The sequence below is a fragment of the Paroedura picta genome, chromosome 13 (assembly GCF_049243985.1).
Source record: "Paroedura picta isolate Pp20150507F chromosome 13, Ppicta_v3.0, whole genome shotgun sequence".
Taxonomy (NCBI): domain Eukaryota; kingdom Metazoa; phylum Chordata; class Lepidosauria; order Squamata; family Gekkonidae; genus Paroedura; species Paroedura picta.
The window spans coordinates 49162653-49185370 of NC_135381.1; the positions used below are offsets into that span (position 1 = coordinate 49162653).

The 22718-nt window shown below is 45.6% G+C and overlaps 1 protein-coding gene across 5 annotated transcripts in view; it reads left to right on the top strand.

Moving 5' to 3' along the window:
* The window catches only part of LOC143823204 (diacylglycerol O-acyltransferase 2-like), a 71649-nt gene extending 53274 nt beyond the window's left edge, over window positions 1-18375 (top strand). The window contains exons 9-10 of one of the 5 annotated variants that reach the window (XM_077309292.1): window positions 2418-2489; window positions 2915-6956. In XM_077309292.1, the coding sequence (XP_077165407.1) occupies window positions 2418-2466 (49 nt within the window). In that variant the 3' untranslated portion in view covers window positions 2467-2489; window positions 2915-6956. Of the gene's footprint in view, window positions 1-2417; window positions 6957-18226 lie in introns of those variants that run through there. The other 4 variants (XM_077309293.1, XM_077309294.1, XM_077309289.1 and 1 more) reach the window with 4 other exon arrangements.
* Window positions 18376-22718: the final 4343 nt, after the last annotated feature.

A 22718-nucleotide genomic window follows, 5' to 3' on the forward strand; every position in this document is an offset into this window, starting at 1 on the left:
CCAGATAAAACAGATAGCAAGGAAAAAAACATTTCACAGCAGAAAATTGCATAATCGTGGAGCCAGTACGAAATTTAAAATATATAAAATTGTATAATTGATGGGTACATTATAAAAAATGCATAGTAAAATTCCTCTAAAAATCTTTACTTAATCTTTAGTTGTCTTTCCCGTGTGCTAAGCACATGTGCACAAAATTTGGCAACCTGCTTAATAATATGGCCCCTCCTATTCCACAGAAGAAATTTAACTTTTTCTTTGTTTGAGCTCATGGAGGAATCCCTGAGTAATGGGAGGATGAATTTATTTTTACAGAGTTGATGGTGGGGCACCTTAAGAGCACGTGTTCGATTGACTCTATCTCCCCGGAATTGCAGGGGCAGAGTCTTTTAGCTACTGGGGTTTTCTTGAAGCGGCCCACAAGCATGGCAGAAGGTAACGCAGAGCATCTAGCTAGTGTGAATGCTCTCCTATAGTATTTTGTTTCCAAACAGGAGAGATAGTCTGCTGAGGCTTGAATAAACCAGAGGGTCTGATATTTTAGACTTGATTCTCATCAGTAGGGAAAAACTAGTAAATGAGGTGGAAAAAGCAGGCATACTTGGTAGTTGTGACAATGTTGTTTTGGCATTTACAATTGTGGGAAAGATAAAACCTATATTATTATTATTATTATTATGAATTATTATTATTTATTTGATTCCTTACCCACCACTCCCAATAAGGCTCATGACGGGTTACTCCACTAAAACTACCCCCAAAACAACCAAAAATTACATTCAATACAGTCCACAGACAATCAAAATACGCAAGATGTATAAAAGCAGCAGAAACTTAAAACAATGAAAACCCCATCCCCAATATCACCCCTGGGGACAGAAAAAAAAGTTGCTGACCCACCATCAGAGTAACCCAAGGGGGGGGGGGGGGTCCAGCTCTTCCTTAGCGTGCTGGCCCCAACCATAGACTTGGCAGAAGAGCTCCGTCTTGAAGGCCCTGTGAAACGCTGAAAGCTCCCGCTGTCAGACGTTGCAAGGACTCACAACCAACTTCTTAGAAATAGAAAGTTTTATTGAGAAGCACTTCATACATCTAGACTAGCGAAGTCAAATCTGCCTGAGGACAGATTTGCTTCTTCTTATCAATACAATTCTCCCGCCCAAAACTTGAAAGTTCCCAAGGGAGGGGAGGCAGAGAGAGGAGCCAAATGCAATTAAAAACAGTGTTACTTTCACATGTCCTTGGCTGTCTTCAGACTTAGATAAGATGTTGTGTTTAGCAGAACCAGACCCAGCCGAGAGGCCTCACGGAAAAGCACATTGAGAGATAATGGCTACAATAACATACATTTCACTTTTAACTAGTTAGCATGATATAGGACCTGGAGCTCCCAGGCACCAAGCAATCTAACTGTCATGGAGGAACTTAGGCTAATTTATGACAGGGTTTTCTAACAATCCTGACACCCGCAGGGCATGTAGTCAGATGTATAGACTGGACTTCAGGAAAGCAAATATTAACAGATATAAAGGTATGTTGGGAAGAGTCTTGTGGTCAGAAAGAGCGGGTTTGGTGTAGTGGTTAGGAGTGCAGACTTGTAATCTGGCGAGCTGGGTTTGAATCGGCGCTCCCCCACATGCAACCAGCTGGGTGACCTTGGGCTCGCCACAGCACTGAGAAAACTGCTCTGACTGAGCAGGAATATCAGGGCTCCCTCAGCCTCACCTACCTCACAGGGTGTCTGTTGTGTGGAGAGGAAAGGTAGTAGTGGGGGGTGGGAGTCGGGTTTTTATTGACCTTTCTGCCATGTTGGGAATGTTTTATGTCTTTTAATGGGGTTTGAATGGGGTTTTAAGACATTGTGACCCTATGAGCCTCAAGGGAGTGGCAGGAAATAAGTTGAAAATAATAATAATAATAATAATAATAATAATAATAATAATAATAATAATAATAATAATAATAATAATAATAATAATAATAATAATAATAATAATAATATAAAAAACTAAAGCTCAATATGAGCTTAGGCTAGGAAGAAGTGCTAAACATAGCAATAAAAGGCTTCTTTAATTATATTTCAAGTAAGAAAAGGACTAGGAACATTGTAGGACCACAGCAAGGGCAAGAAAGTGAAATTATAACAGATGATGAAGAGAGGGCTAATCTGCTCAACTCCTATTTCTCCTCTGTCTTCTCTTGTGAGGGAAATAGTGCTCAATGTGGAAAAAAGTATCACAACAGGGAGGATGGGAAGGGTGGCATAGGATCACTGTGGGGGCAGTCCACAAACACTGAATTTCATTAAATGAAACTGTCTTCTGGGCCAGATTAATTGCATCCAAGTGTACTAAAAGAACTTGCAGATGTAATCTCTGAATCTCCTTCCATTATTTTTTACATTTCTTGGATAACAGGAGAGGTGCCGGATTATTGGAGATGGGCGAATGTTGTCCCGATCTTTAAGAAAGGGAAAAAGGAGGATCCAGGTAATTACTGACCCATCAGCTGGACATTTGTAGCTGGCAAAATTTTGGAATAAATCATCAGTCAGTCCTTGAGCAGCTGGAACGGAGAGCTGTGATTTCGAAGACTCAGGACGGGTTTCATAGAATCATAGACTAATAGAGTTGGAAGGGACCTCCTGGGTCATATAGTCCAAACCCCTGCACTATGCAGGACACTCACAACCCTATTGTTCATCCACTGTAACCTGCCACACCGTTGAACCTTCATAGAATCAGCCTCTCCGTCAGACGTCTATGCAGCTTCAGTTTAAAAATCTCCAAAAATGGAGAACCCACCACCTCCCAAGGAAGCCTGTTCCACTGAGAAACCACTCCAACAGTCAGGAACTTCTTTCAGATGTTTATACGGAATTTCTTTTAAATTAATTTTATCCCATTGGTTCCAGTCCATCCACCTGGTTTTACAAGAACATGTCGGACCAACCTTATCTCTTGTTTCGAGAAAGTGACTACATTGCTGGATCAGGGGAATGCTGTGGACATAGTTTATCTGGATTTCTGTAAAGTTTTTGATAAGGTTCCACATGATATTCTTGTTGACGTTGGTAAAATGCAGTATGGATCCTTATTCTGTCAGTGTCAAGGGCAGACAGACTAACAACTTGCTTCTGGATTAATAGAAAGCTTTATTGATAGCAGATCAGCATACCTCAACATTCATAGTGGATTCTGTTTGATACAAGTCAAACAGGCACTTTTACACTTTCCCTTTCCCATCCAAAGTTACACAATTCCCATGGAGTAGGAACTCCCCTCCCACAGGTGCCAGTCTGGGCGCCTCTCCAAGCGATAGTCAGGCCGTCTCAGCCTTGGGTGTTAGAAGCAGTTCCTCTCCTACAGATAACATAGTCATGGCTAAGCAAAGCAGACAGCTCAGGGTTACATAAAGGTTCTCAAAACAGCACACATAAGACTAAGATGGAGTCACGAAGGTCAAATACAAATCATGGCAGGAATCAGAGCAACAGATCCTGACATGCCGCCCTTCCATAAACATTTCCCATCAATCACCCACCATTCACCTGCCTAGGACACTGCGGAAACCCCGTGGGGAATTCCTTCCAATCCACCAAATATTGCAACTTTCCACAGTGCCATCTAGAATCCAGGATCTTGTTTACTTCATAATGTGTGTCATTTGTCAGGCGGTGGGACCGATTTCCACAAGCTGGAATGAAAAACGGGATGAACATGTATATAAGTATATAAGTTTTAGGCAGCTCGAGTTCCACAGTCACAGGGTTTATTAGTCTCTTGATGATAAAGGGGCCCACATATTTGAGACCCAATTTGCGAGAAGGCTGTTGTCAGCAAAGATTTTTTGTAGACAAATACACACGGTCATCCGCAGACCAGGCTGGGACTGCTGACCTTTTTTTGTCAGCTTGCTTCTTATACTCTTTGAGAGCCAGTTTGGTATAGTGGTTAGGAGTGCGGACTTCTAATCTGGCATGCCAGGTTCGATTCTGCGCTCCCCCACATGCAGCCAGCTGGGTGACCTTGGGCTCACCACAGCACTGATAAAAACTGTTCTGACCCAGCAGTGATATCAGGGCTCTCTCAGCCTCACCCACCCCACAGGGTGTCTGTTGTGGGGAGAGGAATGGGAAGGCGACTGTAAGCCGCTTTGAGCCTCCTTCGGGTAGGGAAAAGCGGCATATAAGAACCAACTCTTCTTCTTCTTCTTCTTCTTCTTCTTCTTCTTCTTCTTCTTCTTCTTCTTCTTCTTCTTCTTCTTCTTTCTTGGCTTTTTCTAAAGTCTCTATTATCATGGGCCAAGCAGCTGCAATGTTGGCCTCCCATTCCTTCAAATCTTTTGTACACTCAGCAGCAGGCACCCACGTGGGCATGGCAGTGAGATAGAATCATAGAATCCTAGAGTTGGAAGGGGCCACACAGGCCATCTAGTCCAAACCCCTGCTCAACGCAGGATCAGCCCTAAGCATCCTAAAGCATCCAAGAAAAGTGTGTATCCAACCTTTGTTTGAAGACTTCCAGTGAGGGGTGTCGGGAAGCAATGAGGAAGAATGACACGGAGAAGGATTTCCTGCGAAAGACCTCTCGAACAGAGGGGAATCCTTTATTTATCCATACACGTAAATCATTTCAAATAATCCCGCGAGGTAGCGTGGAGCAAACTGATAGGCTTCAAGTAATCCTTTTTACATAAAAGGCAATTGTTGTGCTGTAGTATCCTGATTGGTCTAGGTTAGATGCAGAGGTGCAGCCTCAGGGAGCGTGGTTTGCCAACGCCCTCAGGCCGAATCTCTACATCTCCCCCTTTTTTGTTTTAAGGCAATGATAAGCCCGATACATGTTTCGGCGCTGAAAAGTTTCATGGGATTGGCAACACATTACCCATATTTTATCACTGTGATTTTTGGGTGTCCGATTATGAAATGCCGAATTTTTTGCATGACAACAAAAACAGAGACCTGGCATTGTGCGCTGATATAGAAATTGTTGAAAGCGCTTAACTTGTGAAAAGTTCCCTGCAAATAACTTTGATTTGTCTACATTTTGTAATTCAGCCAGCACCATCTCAGGTGAATTAAAGGGAGTGGGGATAAATGACATGGAAGCTACCGACAGAGGGGATTCATAGATTAAAGACACATTTTTCCCATGAAATTGAAACATATAAGCAGCATGGCGGACCCAGTGATTAGGCACAGACATATAATGCGGAGTGGCAACCCCACTTGGTAAAAACCCACACATACAACATAACCAAATAACAACAGAATTAAAATGTAAGGCTGTTATAACAGCAGCAAGAAAGTTTTCCAGAGTATCTGGAAGTCCTTGGTCCTTGAGTTGCTGCTCGGCTTGATCAGACAGGCTCTTTATTGCCCCCCAAGTCACTGGGGGGTTTGGATGTCTTCCCTCCCCATTTTCTCTTGACCACGGGCTCCATCTCCTGCAGATGCAGGTTGAACTGAGGAATTGGGTTGCTTAACCCCTGATGCCAACCATTAAGTGCAGGGCGGACACAACAAGCAGGAACCCACCCAGAGCGAAGGGCAACTGCTGCGTAGCCCCAGCCCCAGGTAATCAATGGGACTGGCCCGTACCACCTCGGGTCTGGTAAACGATGGTATTGATCCTGGGGCCGAGGAAGAGGGACGTCGGTCTGGAATTGATGCTGAGTCCTAGCTAAAAATTGAGAATTAAAAGAAATAAGATTAAGATGATTTAGAGTAAACAAAGTACTTGAAAGCAGGGATTCCTTGTCTCAAAGGGAAATCCCAATTCCCCCTTTTTGTTTTAGTTTGTCGAGCATGCGTTTCAGGGTCCCATTGGCACGCTCTACAATAGCTTGACCCGTGGAATTATAGGGAATTCCAAAGACATGTTTGATGTTCCATTGCACACAAAATTGAGCGAATGCTGTGGAGCAATAAGCGGGACCATTATCGGTTTTGAGCGCAGAAGGAGTGCCCATGACCGCCATTGCACGGGTAAGGTGAGCGCGCACATGCTTCTGTGTTTCCCCTTTTTGAGGGGAGGCATATATATAACCAGAATTCGTATCAACACAAACATGAACATATTTCCACGGAGAAAACGGGGGAAATTGTGTAACATCCATTTGCCAGATTTGGTTGGCCCCGTACCCACGGGGGTTCACACCAATGGAGGGGTGAGACGCCAGATTAGCGCATAGTGGACATTAGCTTGAACTTCTGCCAAAGGAAAGCGGAATTCCTTGGCTAATGCCTTTGCATTTTGATGATGCAAGGCATGACTCTCAATTGGAGACTGAACAACAAATGAAACAAGAGAATCAGCTCAAGCATTTCCTTCAGTGAGAAAACCAGGAAAAGGCTTTTCACATGAGCTACATACATTGGAGCTGTTCACTGTTACAGTGATTTTTGTACAGCTAAAAACACACTTAATAGTTGTTCATCACATACTGGAGACAAATATGAATATTCAATTACAGATAAAAGATTACAGAGATACAAACTATCAGAATTTAAATTAAATTAAATTAAATAGTTGAGACTCAGAAAGACCAGGGCCAACACTGCTGCTGCCAGTTCCAACCGGTGGCTGATTATCTGCGGACCTGTAAACTTACTGTACCATATACCATCTGGTTGTTGCCAGGTTAAGACTCCTGGTGAGGGAGATCCATCAGTAAACACCGTTAGACCATCTACTGGGACATCAGTAATAACCCTTTTCAAAGAAAATGACAACTGAAAACGTTAGAAATAAGATAGAGCAAATACTCATTTGGAAGGAAACCTGGAGGCTTAGAGCTTTCATAGTGCTCAAGCATTGGACCAAACAAATTCAAAGAAAGAGAGGGACTCCACGAGGCAGTCTCATCTCCTGTTGAGGGCTGGAATGGCTGGAGCGCCAAGAGAGAGCTAATCTCCACACATTCCAGTGACAAAACAAACAATTGACCTGTGAAAGATTAGGGCTGTCTGATATAAATCAGGTAGCCTGAGTCAAAAACAAAATTGCAGGTTCTCCTTTAAATAGACAACCCAAAAAAATTGACCAAAAGAAAATATTCTAACTGCTAATTACACATAAAAAGACTGATAATGTAATAAAAAACTGTGGACACATTCCCCAAAGAGGTTCTGTGCCTTGTTTTTACCCAAAAGGTAGCAAAACATAAAATAAAGACAAAAGGATTTTGTCTTATATAAAAATTTCTACCTCCATCGTAGCCAGGCATTTCCCTGACCTATAAATATTACGCAGCTAGACAGCTCTGACTGATAAAGCTCTATTGAGGCATAGCAGCGTTTCAGTGAGCATACTTCCTAACTGCTGACCAAAAAATTTTAAGACAGAACTCCACTCCCCCCCTTCTTCCTTGAAGCAGGGGTCAGGAAACAAAAGCTAAAGTTCTTCCTGGGCTGTAAACAAAGGATCGTTCCTGTGCTACGGAAAACCTTTTAGTTGTGTAGATTAGTGGGTGATAGGTAAGAAAGCAAGATAAGTTTCTAACTAAGCTCCTAGCGTAGGAACTGGGAAAAGAGAGCCTGATTCCAAATCGCTAAACAGCACTCCTGCTACTGCAGCTGGAGGCTCTATCAATTACAGCCAAATTTTAAATTTTAAAATGTCTTTAGGTGGCTAATCATCAAAACCATGAAAACATTATTTGATACATTATATAAGCCAATTGAAAACAACTGAGTAAAACACAGAAATAAGAAAAGAGGTCATTAATGCAAAGCCAAATACAACAGTTCAGTTCTAATCCACTGGCATGTGCAGTGATTGAGAAAAACAAGCAAATCTCTTTGTGAATGGAATACCATAATTTTAGTGTCACAACTGAAAAGATCCTTTCTCAGGCTGCCACCCATCTAACCTCAGAAGGTGAGGGTGCTCGAGCAAGTACCCTAAAATACTAATGCAGATTGTGGTTTAATGCATATCACTTCTAAAAATGCTTGCTTATAAGAACAAGACCATATAAATCTGTAGAGAGATGGAAAAAACCTGTTCTACAAAATCTTTCCAAAGCACGTTGTAGAAGAGAAGAAAGCTGAAAAACTAAAGAAAATGCATACTTTGTAAGAGGAACAGAAATTTTAATAAGGTCAGTTACTAAGAATTAGTGATCTCTGATAAAGATCGTTGCAAGCATCTGGAGAATGAACAATATTCCCGAGGGCTTTACCCTGAGTCAAAAGAAGCTTGGTAGTCACCTATGCCAAAATCCCAGCGAGATTTTATCATGCTTGTAATATCTGGATCACGGCCCAAACCCTGAATAATGCATCTATTTTCTGAAATACAGTTTTCTTTAGCTAATTTCTTGAGCAATTCAGCTTGGGCTTCCTGATTATTAATCTGTGCCTCTGTAAGGTGCTTGATGAAATCAAGAAAGAATTCAGAGACTTTCTGCCTAACATTAGTGATCCCCTCTATCATTCCTTGAAAATAAGAGGATTGTAAACCATTTTCCTTTATAGCCTTGTTCAATTCACGCAGAATTGAATAGGGAATGGCTTCCCACGTTAACGGGATCTGCCTGTTTTCCCCTTCCCCACGTGGTTCCCCCCTCGTTAAAAGAAAGAACGCTGGGGTTTCTCCCTCCCAGTCCTCAGAGAGATCGAGCTGACCGGCCTGACGGGCAGCTCGAATCGCGTTAACGATCTGGGAGTAGCCCCCAGTCCTTAATGGCTGTGAGGCGACAGGTTTGGGAGCGGTCGGTGTAACGGCCACTGGTAAGAGAGTGGGATAGGGAAGGGGTGAAGGTGCAATATCTTTCAATAGCAGATTTCCAGCTTCTGGATTCATGACTTCCAGCGCTTTGTGTACTTTCTGCCATGTCAATAAGATCAGCATGGGAGCATGGGGCTCTGCCTTTAACTCCCTCCCTATTTTTTCCCAGTGCCCTAGTCTTCTGGTCCCTGCTAAAGGGTACCACGGGCACTGGCAAGATACTTCTTGTATCAGTTCCCGGAGGTCCTTCACCGAAATCGCCTCTCCTGTGCACTGTCTCACTGCCTGTTGCAATTCGTCAGCATGCTTTATCTGTTCCTTAGACAATGATTCCCCCATACTCACCAGGGAGCCGTAGCTGATCGTGCACGAAGACTCTTTTTCTGGTCGCGGTGAGCACAGGGTCTGGAATCACGTCGGGTTCGCCACTTGTCGGGAAGCAATGAGGAAGAATGACACGGAGAAGGATTTCCTGTGAAAGACCTCTCGAACAGAGGGGAATCCTTTATTTATACATACACGTAAATCATTTCAAATAATCCTGCGAGGTAGCGTGGAGCAAACTGATAGGCTTCAAGTAATCCTTTTTACATATAAGGCAATTGTTGTGCTGTAGTATCCTGATTGGTCTAGGTTAGATGCAGAGGTGCAGCCTCAGAGAGCGTGGTTTGCCAACGCCCTCAGGCCAAATCTCTACAGAGGGGGAGCTCACCACCTCCTTAGGCAGCCTATTCCACTGCTGAACTACTCTGACTGTGAAAAACTTTTTCCTGATATCTAGCCTATATCATTGTACTTGAAGTTTAAACCCATTACTGCGTGTCCTCTCCTCTGCAGCAGAAAAAAGCATCCTGCCCTCCTCCAAGTGACAACCTTTCAAATACTTAAAGAGGACTATCATGTCCCCTCTCAACCTCCTTATCTCCAGGCTGAACATTCCCAAGACCCTTAACCTATCTTCATAGGGCTTGGTCCCTTGGCCCCAGATCATCTTCGTCACTCTCCTCTGTACCCTTTCAATTTTATCTACGTACTTCTTGAAGTGAGGCCTCCAGAACTGCACACAGTACTCCAGCTGTGATCTGACCAGTGCCTTATACAATGGGACTATGACATCTTGTGATTTTGATGTGATGCCCCTGTTGATACAGCCCAAAATGGCATTTGCCTTTTTTACCGCTGCATCACACTGCCTGCTCATGTTTAGTTTACAATCCACAAGTACCCCAAGATCCGTGCCATAGATCACCTTAAAGGGAGACACTCCAGTGGAGGAATGCACACCATTGTTATATGCAAATTCCGCAAGGGGAAGCAGCGCAACCTAATCTGACTGTTGATGATTTATGAAACACCATAAATACTGCTCCAAAATCTGGTTCACCCATTCAGTCTGGCCATTAGTTTCTGGATGATGCACAGAAGGTTAGCGCTTGCTCTATTCCCAAAATGTTCAAAAGCTCCAGCCAGATCTTGGCAACATATTGAGCCCTGCGGTCCGACAATACCCTTTTGGGGAGCCCATGTAGTTGATATACGTGTTCTACAAACAAGGAAGCCAGTTTGGGGGCCGAGGGTAGGCTTGCGCAAGGAATGAAATGGGCCTGCTTCAAAAAAGCATCCACCACCACCCAAAATCATGGTTTTCCCATGGCTAGGGGGCAGATCAGTAATACAGTCCATGGTGATTTCTGTCCAAGGGGCAGAAGGAGTGGGCAAAGGTTGTAGTAGTCCTTTCTTTTTGCCCCCGCCGGTTTAGATGTGAGGCAAACTTGGCACCCCTGCTCATATTTCTCCACATCCTTTCTTAGATTGGGCCACCAATAATGCCTGTGCACGTTTTCACAAAGCCAAAATGTCCTGCTGCTTTAGAATCATGGCAAAGTTTGAAAATCTCTTTTCAGACTGCAGCTGGCACAAACAGCTTGTCCCCCTTACAAAACAACCCCTCCTCCTGAAGTTCAGAGCACAAGCGAAGGAACTCAGCGTTATTCAGAATGTCCTTTTGGATCCACCCACTAGTGGGCTGGGTCCCTCCTTAGGTCTGGCTCTGCGTCACCACAACCAAGCCCAGTTGAGTGGGAGTGAACACTGTATCTACCAATGGCTCTTTCTTACACTCATACTGGGGGAGGCGTGACAGTGCCTCAGCCAAAAAGTTCATTTTGCCAGGAAAATGTTTGAGGGAGAAGGCCTTGGGTGTTAGAAGCAGTTCCTCTCCTAGAGATAACATAGTTACAGAAATATGCACAGAGTCCAAATCATGGCTGAGCAAAGCAGGCAGCTCAGGGTTACATAAAGGCTCCGTAAACAGCACACATAAAACCAAGATGGAGTCACAAAGGTCAAATACAAATCATGGCAGGAATCAGAGCAACAGATCCTGACAGTCAGGTGGAACAATTACTGGTTTACAAATCATACCCAAAGTGTTCTTGTTAATGGTTTAGCATCCTCGTGGAGAAGAGTGATCAGTGGAGTGCCCCAAGGCAGTGGTCCCCACCCCTTCCTCATCACGGACAAAGCCCACCTCTAGGGGGCTTAACGAATTATTTAGTCCGTGGCGCCCGTGGCGCCACGGGCTGTTTAAAGATTGTGTGACTTTTCATAATATAACCGAGAATCCACGTATGCTCCCTAGTATGGAAAACAGGGCTTCACAGCTGCTAGTCAGTTTCAAAAAAAATCTTGTCAATTTCAACACTAGAGTTTTCTCCCTTTGCCTGCATCCCCTTTCATTCCACAAACTAATGCTTAAATCCAAGCATAAAACCTGAACCACAAGGATTTAAACAGAAGGTGCTTGTTAAATGCTACTGCACAGCTATGATAGGGCAACTGTGGAATTTTTAAAAATTATTTGGAAACTCTCCCCTTCACATGTCACAAATGACATTCCATACCAATTTAGAAGTGTAGTAGTTTTATTGTAGCCACAGAATTAATACACTGGAGGAAAGAGAATGGTGTATAAGGCACGCCCAGAACCCAAAGTCCAGATTAAAGGCTTACTGCTCTGAAAATCTGCAGTGAGATGTGTGTCCATCATAGGTCTAAATCAGAGATGCTCCTCCCTTAACACAGCTCTAAATAGTTTGAAAGACAAAGGCATTGTGTAAGTGTACCCATGGGGCCAGGAAAGGGGTGACACAACTGTGTTACAGGCACAAGTTCTCAGGAGACAAGCTAATTATGGCTCTATTAGGATGATTAATTACAGATGAGCAGCTGCTGCCATCTGTCCCTGAAGGGATGTTGAGAGGGCAAGGTGGAAAGGGCACTAAGTGGTGGCAGGGTGGCCAGGCAGTTCCAACAAAAATACCAGGCATACTTCATACAAATCTGTCAACCTGCTCATGTAAACATTATAAAACAGAAAAATGCCCTGTCTGGTTAATAGAAGCATATGTGTAAAAATTAGTTGATGAAGCTTTTAGTGGCCTGGAGGTACAATTAGATCCTATTAAGCTGTGACTGGATGGAAAAAAGTGTAATATTTCTAACATAATGATTATACTAGGGGCAAAACCCGTTGTACCCAGGAATACCATGGGTGCTAGCCTGTTGGGCTGGGTGAGATATATATAGTGGTAATGCTAGGCAGTGTTCCAAGGGGGTGGGAATTGATTGAACTTTGTAGGATTTTTGTCTGCCTGTTGTCTGAATGACAGATGACAGTGGATCATGATTAGAATCAATGTGGAAGTGTTCCAACGATGAGACAGCAAGCCAGTGGAGGATGACCCTGTTAATGAGAGAAGATACACAGGGCCATTCCGCATGACTTTAATATAGCACTAGTCTTACATTTTGTTTTCGCCACTAAAACTGCATTCTGCATGACCGTGAGCAATCTGCAACACTCCTGCAACACTAGCGCCAAAATTGCTTCGTTGCAGCGATTTTCAGGGAATCGGGAAAAGTGGATTCACCCTCAGAAAATTGCTACACTCTTACCAACAGCCTGCAACAATTGCGAAAAAGACATGTGCGTTCTCAATATAGCGGTTGCAACAAAGTCCCTCCCCCTGGCTCTCTCCTCCGAACTTCCGGCGAAGCGATCGCCATTTTTTTCCCCTCAGAGCGGGGAAAGCAATGAACCAGCGAGGCTTCATTCACCCAGCGAGGCTTCTCCGGCTACAGTCCCTCCACAGAAGTGCTTTAAAGCTCGCCTAAGTCCCCAAGCTCAACACAGCCCCCTGTTCACCAGTTCCCTTTAATTTCGGCCAAAAATCGCGCCCGTGCAGGGGGGGGGATTTTTTTTCCACTCGGGGCAGCATGGTAACAATGAATCACCAGCTCACATGCCAGCTAGATGGGTCTCTCCGTTGCAACGAATCAACGCATATTCGTTGCAATGTGTGTGTGTGTGTGTTTTTTTAACTGTGCTTAAAGGGAAAGGAGCTTTTCGGGAGAATGATAACAACCACCCATTGGCTGTTCCGTTTGATTGACGGCCAGGGACAGGAACAAACACAGAAAAAATCGCTTCCTTTCTAGCGCTTCCTGCAAGACCAGAAACCTGTGGGGAACAAATGAAACGCTACTGGATTCCACTACAAAGGCAGGTATGCCGAGATTCGACTATTTAAAATAGCGTTTCCACTTTGTGAAAGCAATTGGCAACATTGGTCCTTGTGTGGAATGGCCCACAGAATGCACCTGGGGCACTTTCAACTGTTGTTCTGTGGGGTGAGGACATGACACTCTGATGGCCTGGCAGTAGCATGGTGAGAAGAGTGAGTGTCCAGCTTGGTACATGGACTGCAGCTACTGGGGGCAGAGAATGCTGGGTAGTGAAGAAAAGAGATGGAGACACCATGAACACCCAAGGAGTGGACCTCTTCTTGTGAAGAGTCCATTGTCTAATAGCACCCAAACACTGTGCATAGGCAGTTTATAAAAGGCTTGCACAGCAGGCTGGAGCTGTCATTCCAGAGCACTGGCCACCTGCCACTGATGCATGGCCTGTCCCACTCCACCCAGTCCATGAAAACCAGTATAGTCTACTCAGACTGATAGCAGATTGGCCAGGTCTCAGCCAGAGGCATATCTGAGACCCCGCAACCTGCCTCTTCTAACTGCATACAGCAGAGATCAAACCTGGGACTCCCTGCATACCAATCAGGTGCAATCAGGGAGAGACACTGGAAATAGACCCTGGAGATAATGATTGCTTTGAGGGGTGGTATTAAGCTGTCCCAAGGTCTTTCCTGGCCTCAGTCCCAGCAACTCTCAGGTCCTGGCAAAAGGCTCCAACAACAGCCAACCCAGAGCTGGCAAACCCATCCTCTCAGGCAGTACTGCACTAGATGAGCTGGGCCTCACCCACATACACACACCCATCCACACACTGTATGGTGGCTGGGAGAGGGCAGCAGATGGGATGACCAGCTGGCTGAGGAGAAAGAGGTAGCAGGAGGGCACAGAGGGCACTGGTATGTGGTTGTGGGCTGTTGGTTGAAGATGCAAAAGAAGAGTTTTTTATATGCTGCTTTTCTCCACCTGAAGTCTCAGTGACTTACAATCCCCTTCCCTTTCCTCTCCCCAGAACAAACACCCTGTGATGTAGGTGAGGCTAAGTGAGCAACATCACCTCACAGGAGATGACTGAGAGGGGATTTGATAACCATCTTCAAATATTTTAAAGGCTGCCATATTGAGGATGGAGCAGAGTTTGTTCTCTCTTGCCCCGGAGGGATGAACCAGAACCAATGGGATGAAATTAATTCAAAAGAAATTCCGTCTAAACCTCCGGAAGAAGGTCCTGACAGTTAGAGTGGTTCCTCAGTGCAACAGGCTTCCTCGGGAGGTGGTGGGTAATGCATCTTTGGAAATGTTTAAACCAAGGCTAGATAGTCATCTGACGGAGAGGCTGGTTCTGTAAAGGTTCAAGCTTAAGGGGGTGGCAGGTTACAGTGGATGAGCCCCCTCCTGGGGGCCCAGGACTCCAAGCAGATTCAGAGCAAAGAACCCTGTGGGGGTTATAAGGAGGTAGGCTGGTCCGCTGTGGCCCTGTCCGGGCGGAATGGGCATAGCCGGAGACAAAAACCCCACACTGCATTCAGGATATTATGGGAGGTCCGGGTAACATGGAAATGGGGGAAAAGATGCGGAGCCAATAGAAATTAAAGGGAAAGCCATGGGGAACCAGAAGAAGCTCCCAAGCCCGCCCAGATTTAAAGAGACAGATAGAGGGGAAGTTAGGAAGACTAAGAGGGAGAAAGAAGGGGAGAGAGATAAAGGAAGGGCAGAGGATACTTACCAGGGGTGAAGGGCCGTTCCAGAGAGCTGTAGGAAGGCTTGGGGAGAGGTTTCTCAGCCAGCCCACAAGTAGGACGAAGAGCTGGAGAAAACTACAGTAGACTCCCCAGCTCTGTCACTCCCACGAAGGGCTAGACCAAGGTCCAGAATGCGATGGAACCTAAAAGACAGTAAAATTAGTAAAAAAAACCTGAATGCTCAGAAGAGGAGAGAAGACTGCTAGAGCGGAAAGTCAGGGTGAACACCGCTGAAGGGAAGACACAATGGGGCTTAGAGCCAGGTGAGGCGAGGCTATAATGGAGTGAGGGTGACTAAATAAGTGGGTGGAGTCAGCACAGGGAAATATAAGGAGGGGAAAAATCAAGGGGAGTTGGCTGGTGTATGTCGGAGGAACTGTCGGAGGAACTCCACTTATGTGGAGGAACTGATGCTGAATAAACTGTTGCTGTGGAGAGCTCTGTGAGCTGCGTATCTTTGCCAAAAGTGACAGAGGAAGGTTACCTGATGGAAAGGTATGATCTAGTAGGCATCACAGAAACTTGGTGGAATGATTCTCATGACTGGAATGTAATGGTGGATGGATATGAACTGTTCAGAAAAAACAGCATAGGTCAAAGAGGTGGAGGAGTGGCACTGTATGTGAGGAAAGGGCTTACCTGTCAGGAAATTCTAGTGAAGGAGAGCATATCTACAGTGGAAAGCATCTGGGTGAAAATAAGCGAGGGGAAAACAAACAGTGTGGTGGTTGGTGTCTGCTACTGACCACCTGACAAACGAGAGGATGTGGATGCTGCACTTTGTGAGCAGCTTGAGAAAATATCCAAGTGGCAGGACCTTGTCATCATGGGTGACTTCAATTTCCCAGATGTGTGCTGGGAAACAAATTCTGCGAAGCATCCTCAGTCATGCAACTTTCTGACCTGCCTGGCTGACAATTTCATTTATCAAATGGTAGATGAACCCACAAGAGGTTCAGCCATACTGGACTTAATACTGACCAACAGGCAAGAGTTGGTGGATGAGATGAAGGAGGTGGTGACCCTAGAGAGAAGTGACCATGTCCTCATAGAATTCCTTTTGAGATGGGGAGACAAGGAAGATCTTCAAAAAAGGGAGGAAGGATGACCCGGGAAACAGAGTTTGACCTCTGTTGTGGGGAAGATAATGGAGCAGATATTAAAGGGAACGATCTGCAAACATCTGGAGGACAATTTGGTGATCCAAGGAAGTAAGCATGGATTTGTCTCCAACAGGTCCTGCCAGACCAACCTGGTTTCCTTTTTTGACCAAGTAACATGTTTGCTGGATCGTGGAAATTTGGTTGATGTCATTTACTTGGATTTTAGTAAAGCTTTTGAATGGTTCCCCATGTTGTTCTGATGGATAAGTTGAAGGACTGCAATCTGGATTTTCAGATAGTTAGGTGGATAGGGAATTGGTTAGAGAACCGCACTCAAAGTGTTGTTGTCAATGGTGTTTCATCAGACTGGAGAGAGGTGAGTAGCGGGGTACCTCAGGGCTTGGTGCTCGGCCCGGTACTTTTTAACATATTTATTAATGATCTAGATGAGGGGGTGGAGGGACTACTCATCAAGTTTGCAGATGACACCAAATTGGGAGGACTGGCAAATACTCCGGAAGATAGAGACAGAGTTCAACGAGATCTGAACACAATGAAAAAATGGGCAAATGAGAACAAGATGCAATTTAATAAAGATAAGTGTAAAGTTCTGCATCTGGGTCAGAAAAATGAAAAGCATGCCAACTGGATGGGGGATACGCTTCTAGGTAGCACTGTGTGTGAACGAGACCTTGGGTTACTTGTGGATTGCAAACTAAACATGAGCAGGCAGTGTGATGCAGCGGTAAAAAAGGCAAATGCCATTTTGGGCTGTATCAACAGAGGCATCACATCAAAATCACAAGATGTCATAGTCCCATTGTATACGGCACTGGTCAGACCACACTTGGAGTACTGTGTGCAGTTCTGGAGGCCTCACTTCAAGAAGGACATCGATAAAATTGAAAGGGTACAGAGGAGAGTGACGAAGATGATCTGGGGCCAATGGACCAAGCCCTATGAAGATAGGTTGAGGGACTTGGGAATGTTCAGCCTGGAGAAAAGGAGGTTGAGAGGGGACATGATAGCCCTCTTTAAGTATTTGAAAGGTTGTCACTTGGAGGAGGGCAGGATGCTGTTTCTGCTGGCTGCAGAGGAGAGGACATGCAGTAATGGGTTTAAACTTCAAGTACAACGATATAGGCTACATATCAGGAAAAAAAAATTTCACAGTCAGAGTAGTTCAGCAGTTGAATAGGCTGCCTAAGGAGGTGGTGAGTTCCCCCTCACTGGCAGTCTTCAAGGTTGGATACACACTTTTCTTGGATGCTTTAGGATGCTTAGGGCTAATCCTGCGTTGAGCAGGGGGTTGGACTAGATGGCCTGTATGGCCCCTTCCAACTCTATGATTCTATGATTCTATGATTCTATGAAGCTTGTAGCCAGACGTGGATGTTGGATTTTCGTAGGGCAAACTTTAATAAACTCAGAGAAATGATGAGTGTCATACCATGGATGAGAATGCTGGAAGGGATGGGAGCATGTGAAGGGTGGGTGCTACTTAAACAAGGGCTATTGCATGCTCAATCCATGACTATCCCAGAAAGACGAAAACACTGCAGGAGCTCTAAGAAGCCTATTTGGATGAACAGAGAACTTCAAGAGGAACTAAGAAAGAAAAGAAAAATGTTCAGGAAGTGGAGGGAAGGACAGAGCTCTAAAGAAGAGTACCTACAGGTTACCAGGCACTGTAGATCATTCATCAGAAAGGCCAAAGCTGAGATTGAGCTAAGATTGGCCAGGGAAGGCCATTGAAACAAGAAAAGATTTTTCAATTATGTGAGGAGCAAACGTAAAGTAAAGGAGGTAATAGGTCCACTGTTGGGTTGTATGGACAAACTCTAACGGAGGATGCAGAGAAAGCAGAAAGGCTTAATGCCTATTTTACATCTATTTGTTCCCACAGGTCAAAGTGTTTAGGCACATCTAGAGATGGCAGTAGCCAAAGGATAGTGTCTGGGTGGCAGGTTGACATGGATAGAGAGCTTGTTGAGAGGCATTTAGCTGCACTGGATGAGTTCAAATCCCCTGGGCCAAATGAAATGCACCCGAAAGTGCTCAAAGAAAATTCCGGAGAACTTACAGAACCCTTGTCCATTATCTTCAGGACCTCTTTAAGGACTGGAGATGTCCCGGAGGACTGGAAGAAAGCAAACGTTATTCTGATCTTCAAAAAAGGAAGGAAGGATGACCCGGGAAACTACAGACTCACTGTCTGACCTCTGTTGTAGGAAGATAATGGAGCAGATATTAAAGGGAGCGATCTGCAAACATCTGGAGGACAATTTGGTGATCCAAGGAAGTCAGCATGGATTTGTCTCCAAGAGGTCCTGTCAGACCAACCTGGTTTCCTTTTTTGATCAAGTAACAGGTTTGCTGGATCGTGGAAATTCGGTTGATGTCGTTTACTTGGATTTTAGTAAAGCTTTTGATAAGGTTCCCCGTGATGTTCTGATGGATAAGCTGAAGGACTGCAATCTGGATTTTCAGATAGTTAGCTGGATAGAGAATTGGTTAGAGAACCGCACTCAAAGAGTTGTTGTCAATGGTGTTTCATCAGATTGGAGGGAGGTGAATAGCGGGGTACCTCACGGCTCGGTGCTCGGCCCGGTCCTTTTTAACATATTTATTAATGATCTAGATGAGGGGGTGTAGGGACTACTCATCAAGTTTGCAGATGACACCAAATTGGGAGGACTGGCAAATACTCCGGAAGATAGAGACAGAGTTCAACGAGATCTGAACACAATGGAAAAATGGGCAAATGAGAAAAAGATGCAATTTAATAAAGATAAGTGTAAAGTTCTGCATCTGGAAAAATGAAAAGCATGCCTACTGGATGGGGGATACGGTTCTAGGTAACACTGTGTGTGAACGAGACCTTGGGGTACTTGTGGATTGTAAACTAAACACGAGGAAGCAGTGTGATGCAGCGGTAAAAAAGGCAAATGCCATTTTGGGCTGTATCAGCAGGGGCATCACATCAAAATCACAAGATGTCATAGTCCCATTGTATACGGCACTGGTCAGACCACACCTGGAGTATTGTGTGCAGTTCTGGAGGCCTCACTTCAAGAAGGACGTTGATAAAATTGAAAGGGTACAGAGGAGAGCGACGAAGATGATCTGGGGCCAAGGGACCAAGTCCTATGAAGATAGGTTGAGGGACCTGGGAATGTTCAGCCTGGAGAAAAGGAGGTTGAGAGGGGACATCATAGCCCTCTTTAAATATTTGACAGGTTGTCACTTGCAGGATACTGTTTCCGTTGGCTGCAGACGAGAGGACATGCAGTAATGGGTTTAAACTACAAGTACAATAATAAAGGCTAGATATCAGGAAAACGTTTTTCATAGTCAGAGTAGTTCAGCAGTGGAATAGGCTGCCTAAGGAGGTGGTGCGCTCCCCCTCACTGGCAGTCTTCAAGCAAAGGTTGGATACACACTTTTCTTGGATGCTTTAGGATGCTTAGGGCTAATCCTGCGTTGAGCAGGGGGTTGGACTAGATGGCCTGTATGGCCCCTTCCAACTCTATGATTCTATGATTCTATACATCACGGTGGAGAAAGGGAAAGCCGGGAGCGGGACCCAAGAGCGCCTCACCGGCCCTTTTAACTACCTTACCCAGAAATGCAATATGTGATACCATGCCGTAGCTGGCAGGGTCCCATGGGTCCAGAGTCCGTTTCTTCAGAAGAGGCTGAACCACCGTCACCTTGAACCACTGAGGGAACTCTCTCGAAGGAATGGAGAGGTACACAATCTCCCTCAGGGGATCACCTATCCACCAGTCACTCGATTTGAGCAGCCATTATAGACAGGGATCAAGGGAACAAATGGTCGCTCTCAGCAATTTGTCCACTTCAGATATAGAAAGCCATCTGGAGCCACCAAGCCTTACCCCCGACATCAGCCACGGAGCTTCCAGTTCACATTCTGTATCAATCGTGGCAGTAAGATAACAGCGGAGTGACAGGACCTTATTTGCAAAATAGCTCACTAAAGCCTCAATTCACTACTGTTTTGGCACCCTCCCTCAAGAGCAGTCAATGTCCAAACTACCTTAAATAACTGGGCCAGGCAAGAGCTAGCCAATGCAATTTCCACCATGTAGTAATCACACATTGCAGCTTTCCTCGCCATCTCATGCACTCTCATAAGTGTGCGATTAGATGTTCTTGCCACATTGTCACAAGTCTTCCACCACACTCGCTCTAGCCATCTAATTTCCCTCTTCCTCTCCTTAAGCTCCAAGGAGAACTATGAGGCAAGGGTAAAGAGGGTGCTCAGGAGCAATCTTGTCAATAGAGGCCAAGATAACCCTGATAACCCTCCCTGGGGATGTGCCACCAAAACAGTTTCCCAATGAGTGCCAATTATGAGGCTTGTCTTTTCTTCCTCTTCCAGCAGCTTGCCAGGTGGAAGAGGTCATGGCCTCTCTGAAGGGCCTTGCTGTTGGTAAGCTGTTCCATCCTCACACTCTTTCCCCCTCCATCTCCCCAGGGCAAAGGAGGGGATCCAGCTACTTCTTTTGCCTCTGTGTTGATCTCAGGTTTCAGCTCTCTGCTGAAGGGAACCACAGAGAGAAGGCAAGCAGGGAGAATCAGCATTTCAAAAACAGAATGCTAAGGGACAGGAAGAATGCAATGAAGGCCTTAACTCAGTCCTGTGAGTCAAAGGTTCATTCAGGCAATCAAAGGGCATTAGCAGATGGATCAGTTCCACAGCCGAGGTCTCCCAGCCCTAAGTTAGTATAGGCTGTCAACAGCCGCTCAGTCCTCACTCTGTGAGATGCAGTCAGCAACTGACTTGCTAACATGGTGATCCTGGAGATTTGATACTGGAGCTCTCTTCCAGCACATAGCTGACATTGCTTAATTGGCTCAGGTGAGCTGACAAGGCATGAAGCTTCAGCTGGAGGCTGGGCAGAGGAATGAGGAACTCCTTCACCAGCTTTGGAATTTAAGCTCTGGTTTCTCTGCAGCCCTATTCCCTCCTGCTGGTCAGAGCTCTCTGCCTGTTGAACATCTGGCTGACCTAAGCTCTCATACAGCTTGAGTGAGGCTGGGAGATCCTGGCAAGGCTTTTCCTCTGAGGAGTCCTCCCTAACAGGACCTGGGCTCGCAATGCTTCCCCATGGCCCTGCAGCTGGCCATCAGAGTGCTCTTTGATTCCCTCATCCTCCTCTCCTCAGAGGGGGGGGGGATCCAGCAGCTTTCCCCAGCCAGTCTGGCCATTGGCAAATATGGGGAGATGGGAAGGAGGCATCCCCTCACAAATTTACCTGTCCAGGCTGTCCTTTGGGAGAAGTGGGGGTTGGGAAGGAGGCAGTACACCCACCCTCACAACCTTCCCTTCCTAGCCTGGCCCAGCATTTGGGAGATGTGGGGGGAAGGAGACAGCCCCCCCCCAAAGCCTCCTTTGCTTAGTCTGGCCATTCAGAGATGTGGGGGCAGAGAAAGAGGCAGCACACCCCTAGTAGCCTTCCCTGCCATTTTTGGCCTTTGAGAGATGTGGAGAAAGGGAGAAAGGGGACAGAAAGAGGCAGTACCCCATGGTCTTCTCTGCCTGGTCCAGCTCTTGGGAGATGTGGGGTTTGATAGGAAGATGGGGGCAGTGGCAACTGTATGGGGGTGGGGGTGAGAAGGCCAGTGCCCCTCCAAAGCAAGTGTTTTATCCAGGAGTACTGATGCATTTTCTTTTCTTTTCTTTCCTTCCTTCCTTCTATATCAAATAAGAAAAAGAGTAAGGGACATGGTAGGACCACTGCAAGGGTAAGAAAATTAAATTATAACAGATGATGAAGAGAGGGCTGAACCGCTTAACTCCTATTTCTCCTCAGTCTTCTCTTGTGAGGGAAATAGTGATCAATGTGGCAAAAACGTAATACAACAGGGGGGATGGGAAGGGTGGCCTAGAATCAGGGCCATTCCACACAAGTTCAAAGTAGCAGAAGGCTTACAAATGGTAAACGCTACTAATTTGCCATACCGAATGATGTCGCACACAATCTGCAACAGTCCTGCTACACTAGCGCTAAAAGCGCTTCATTGTAGCGATTTCCGGTGAATCCAGAAAAGTGGATTCACCCTCAGAAAATTGCTACATTCCTGCCAGCAACCTGCAACACTAGCGAAAAAGACCTGTGCGTTCTCAATGTACAGGCGAACCAGCGAGGCTTGATTCATCCAGCGAGGCTTCTCCGGCTACAGTCCCTCCACAGAAGTGCTTTAAAGCTCCCCTAAATCCCCAAGCACAACACAGCCCCCTGTTTGCAAGTTCCCTTTAATTTCGGCCAAAAATCGCACCCGTGCGGGGGGGGATTTTTTTTTCACTGGGGGAGCATGGTAACGATGACTCGCCAGCTCACACGCCAGCTAGGTGGGTCTCTCCGTTGCAACGAATCAACGCATATTCGTTGCAACATGTGTGTGTGTGTGTGTTTTTAAACCTGTGCTTATAGGGAAAGGGGCTTTTTCGGAGCATGATAACAACCGCCCATTGGCTGTTCGTTTGATTGATGGCCAGGGGCGGGAACAAGCACAGAAAAAATCGCTTCCTTTCTAGCGATTCCTGCAAGACCGGAAACCTGTGGGGAACG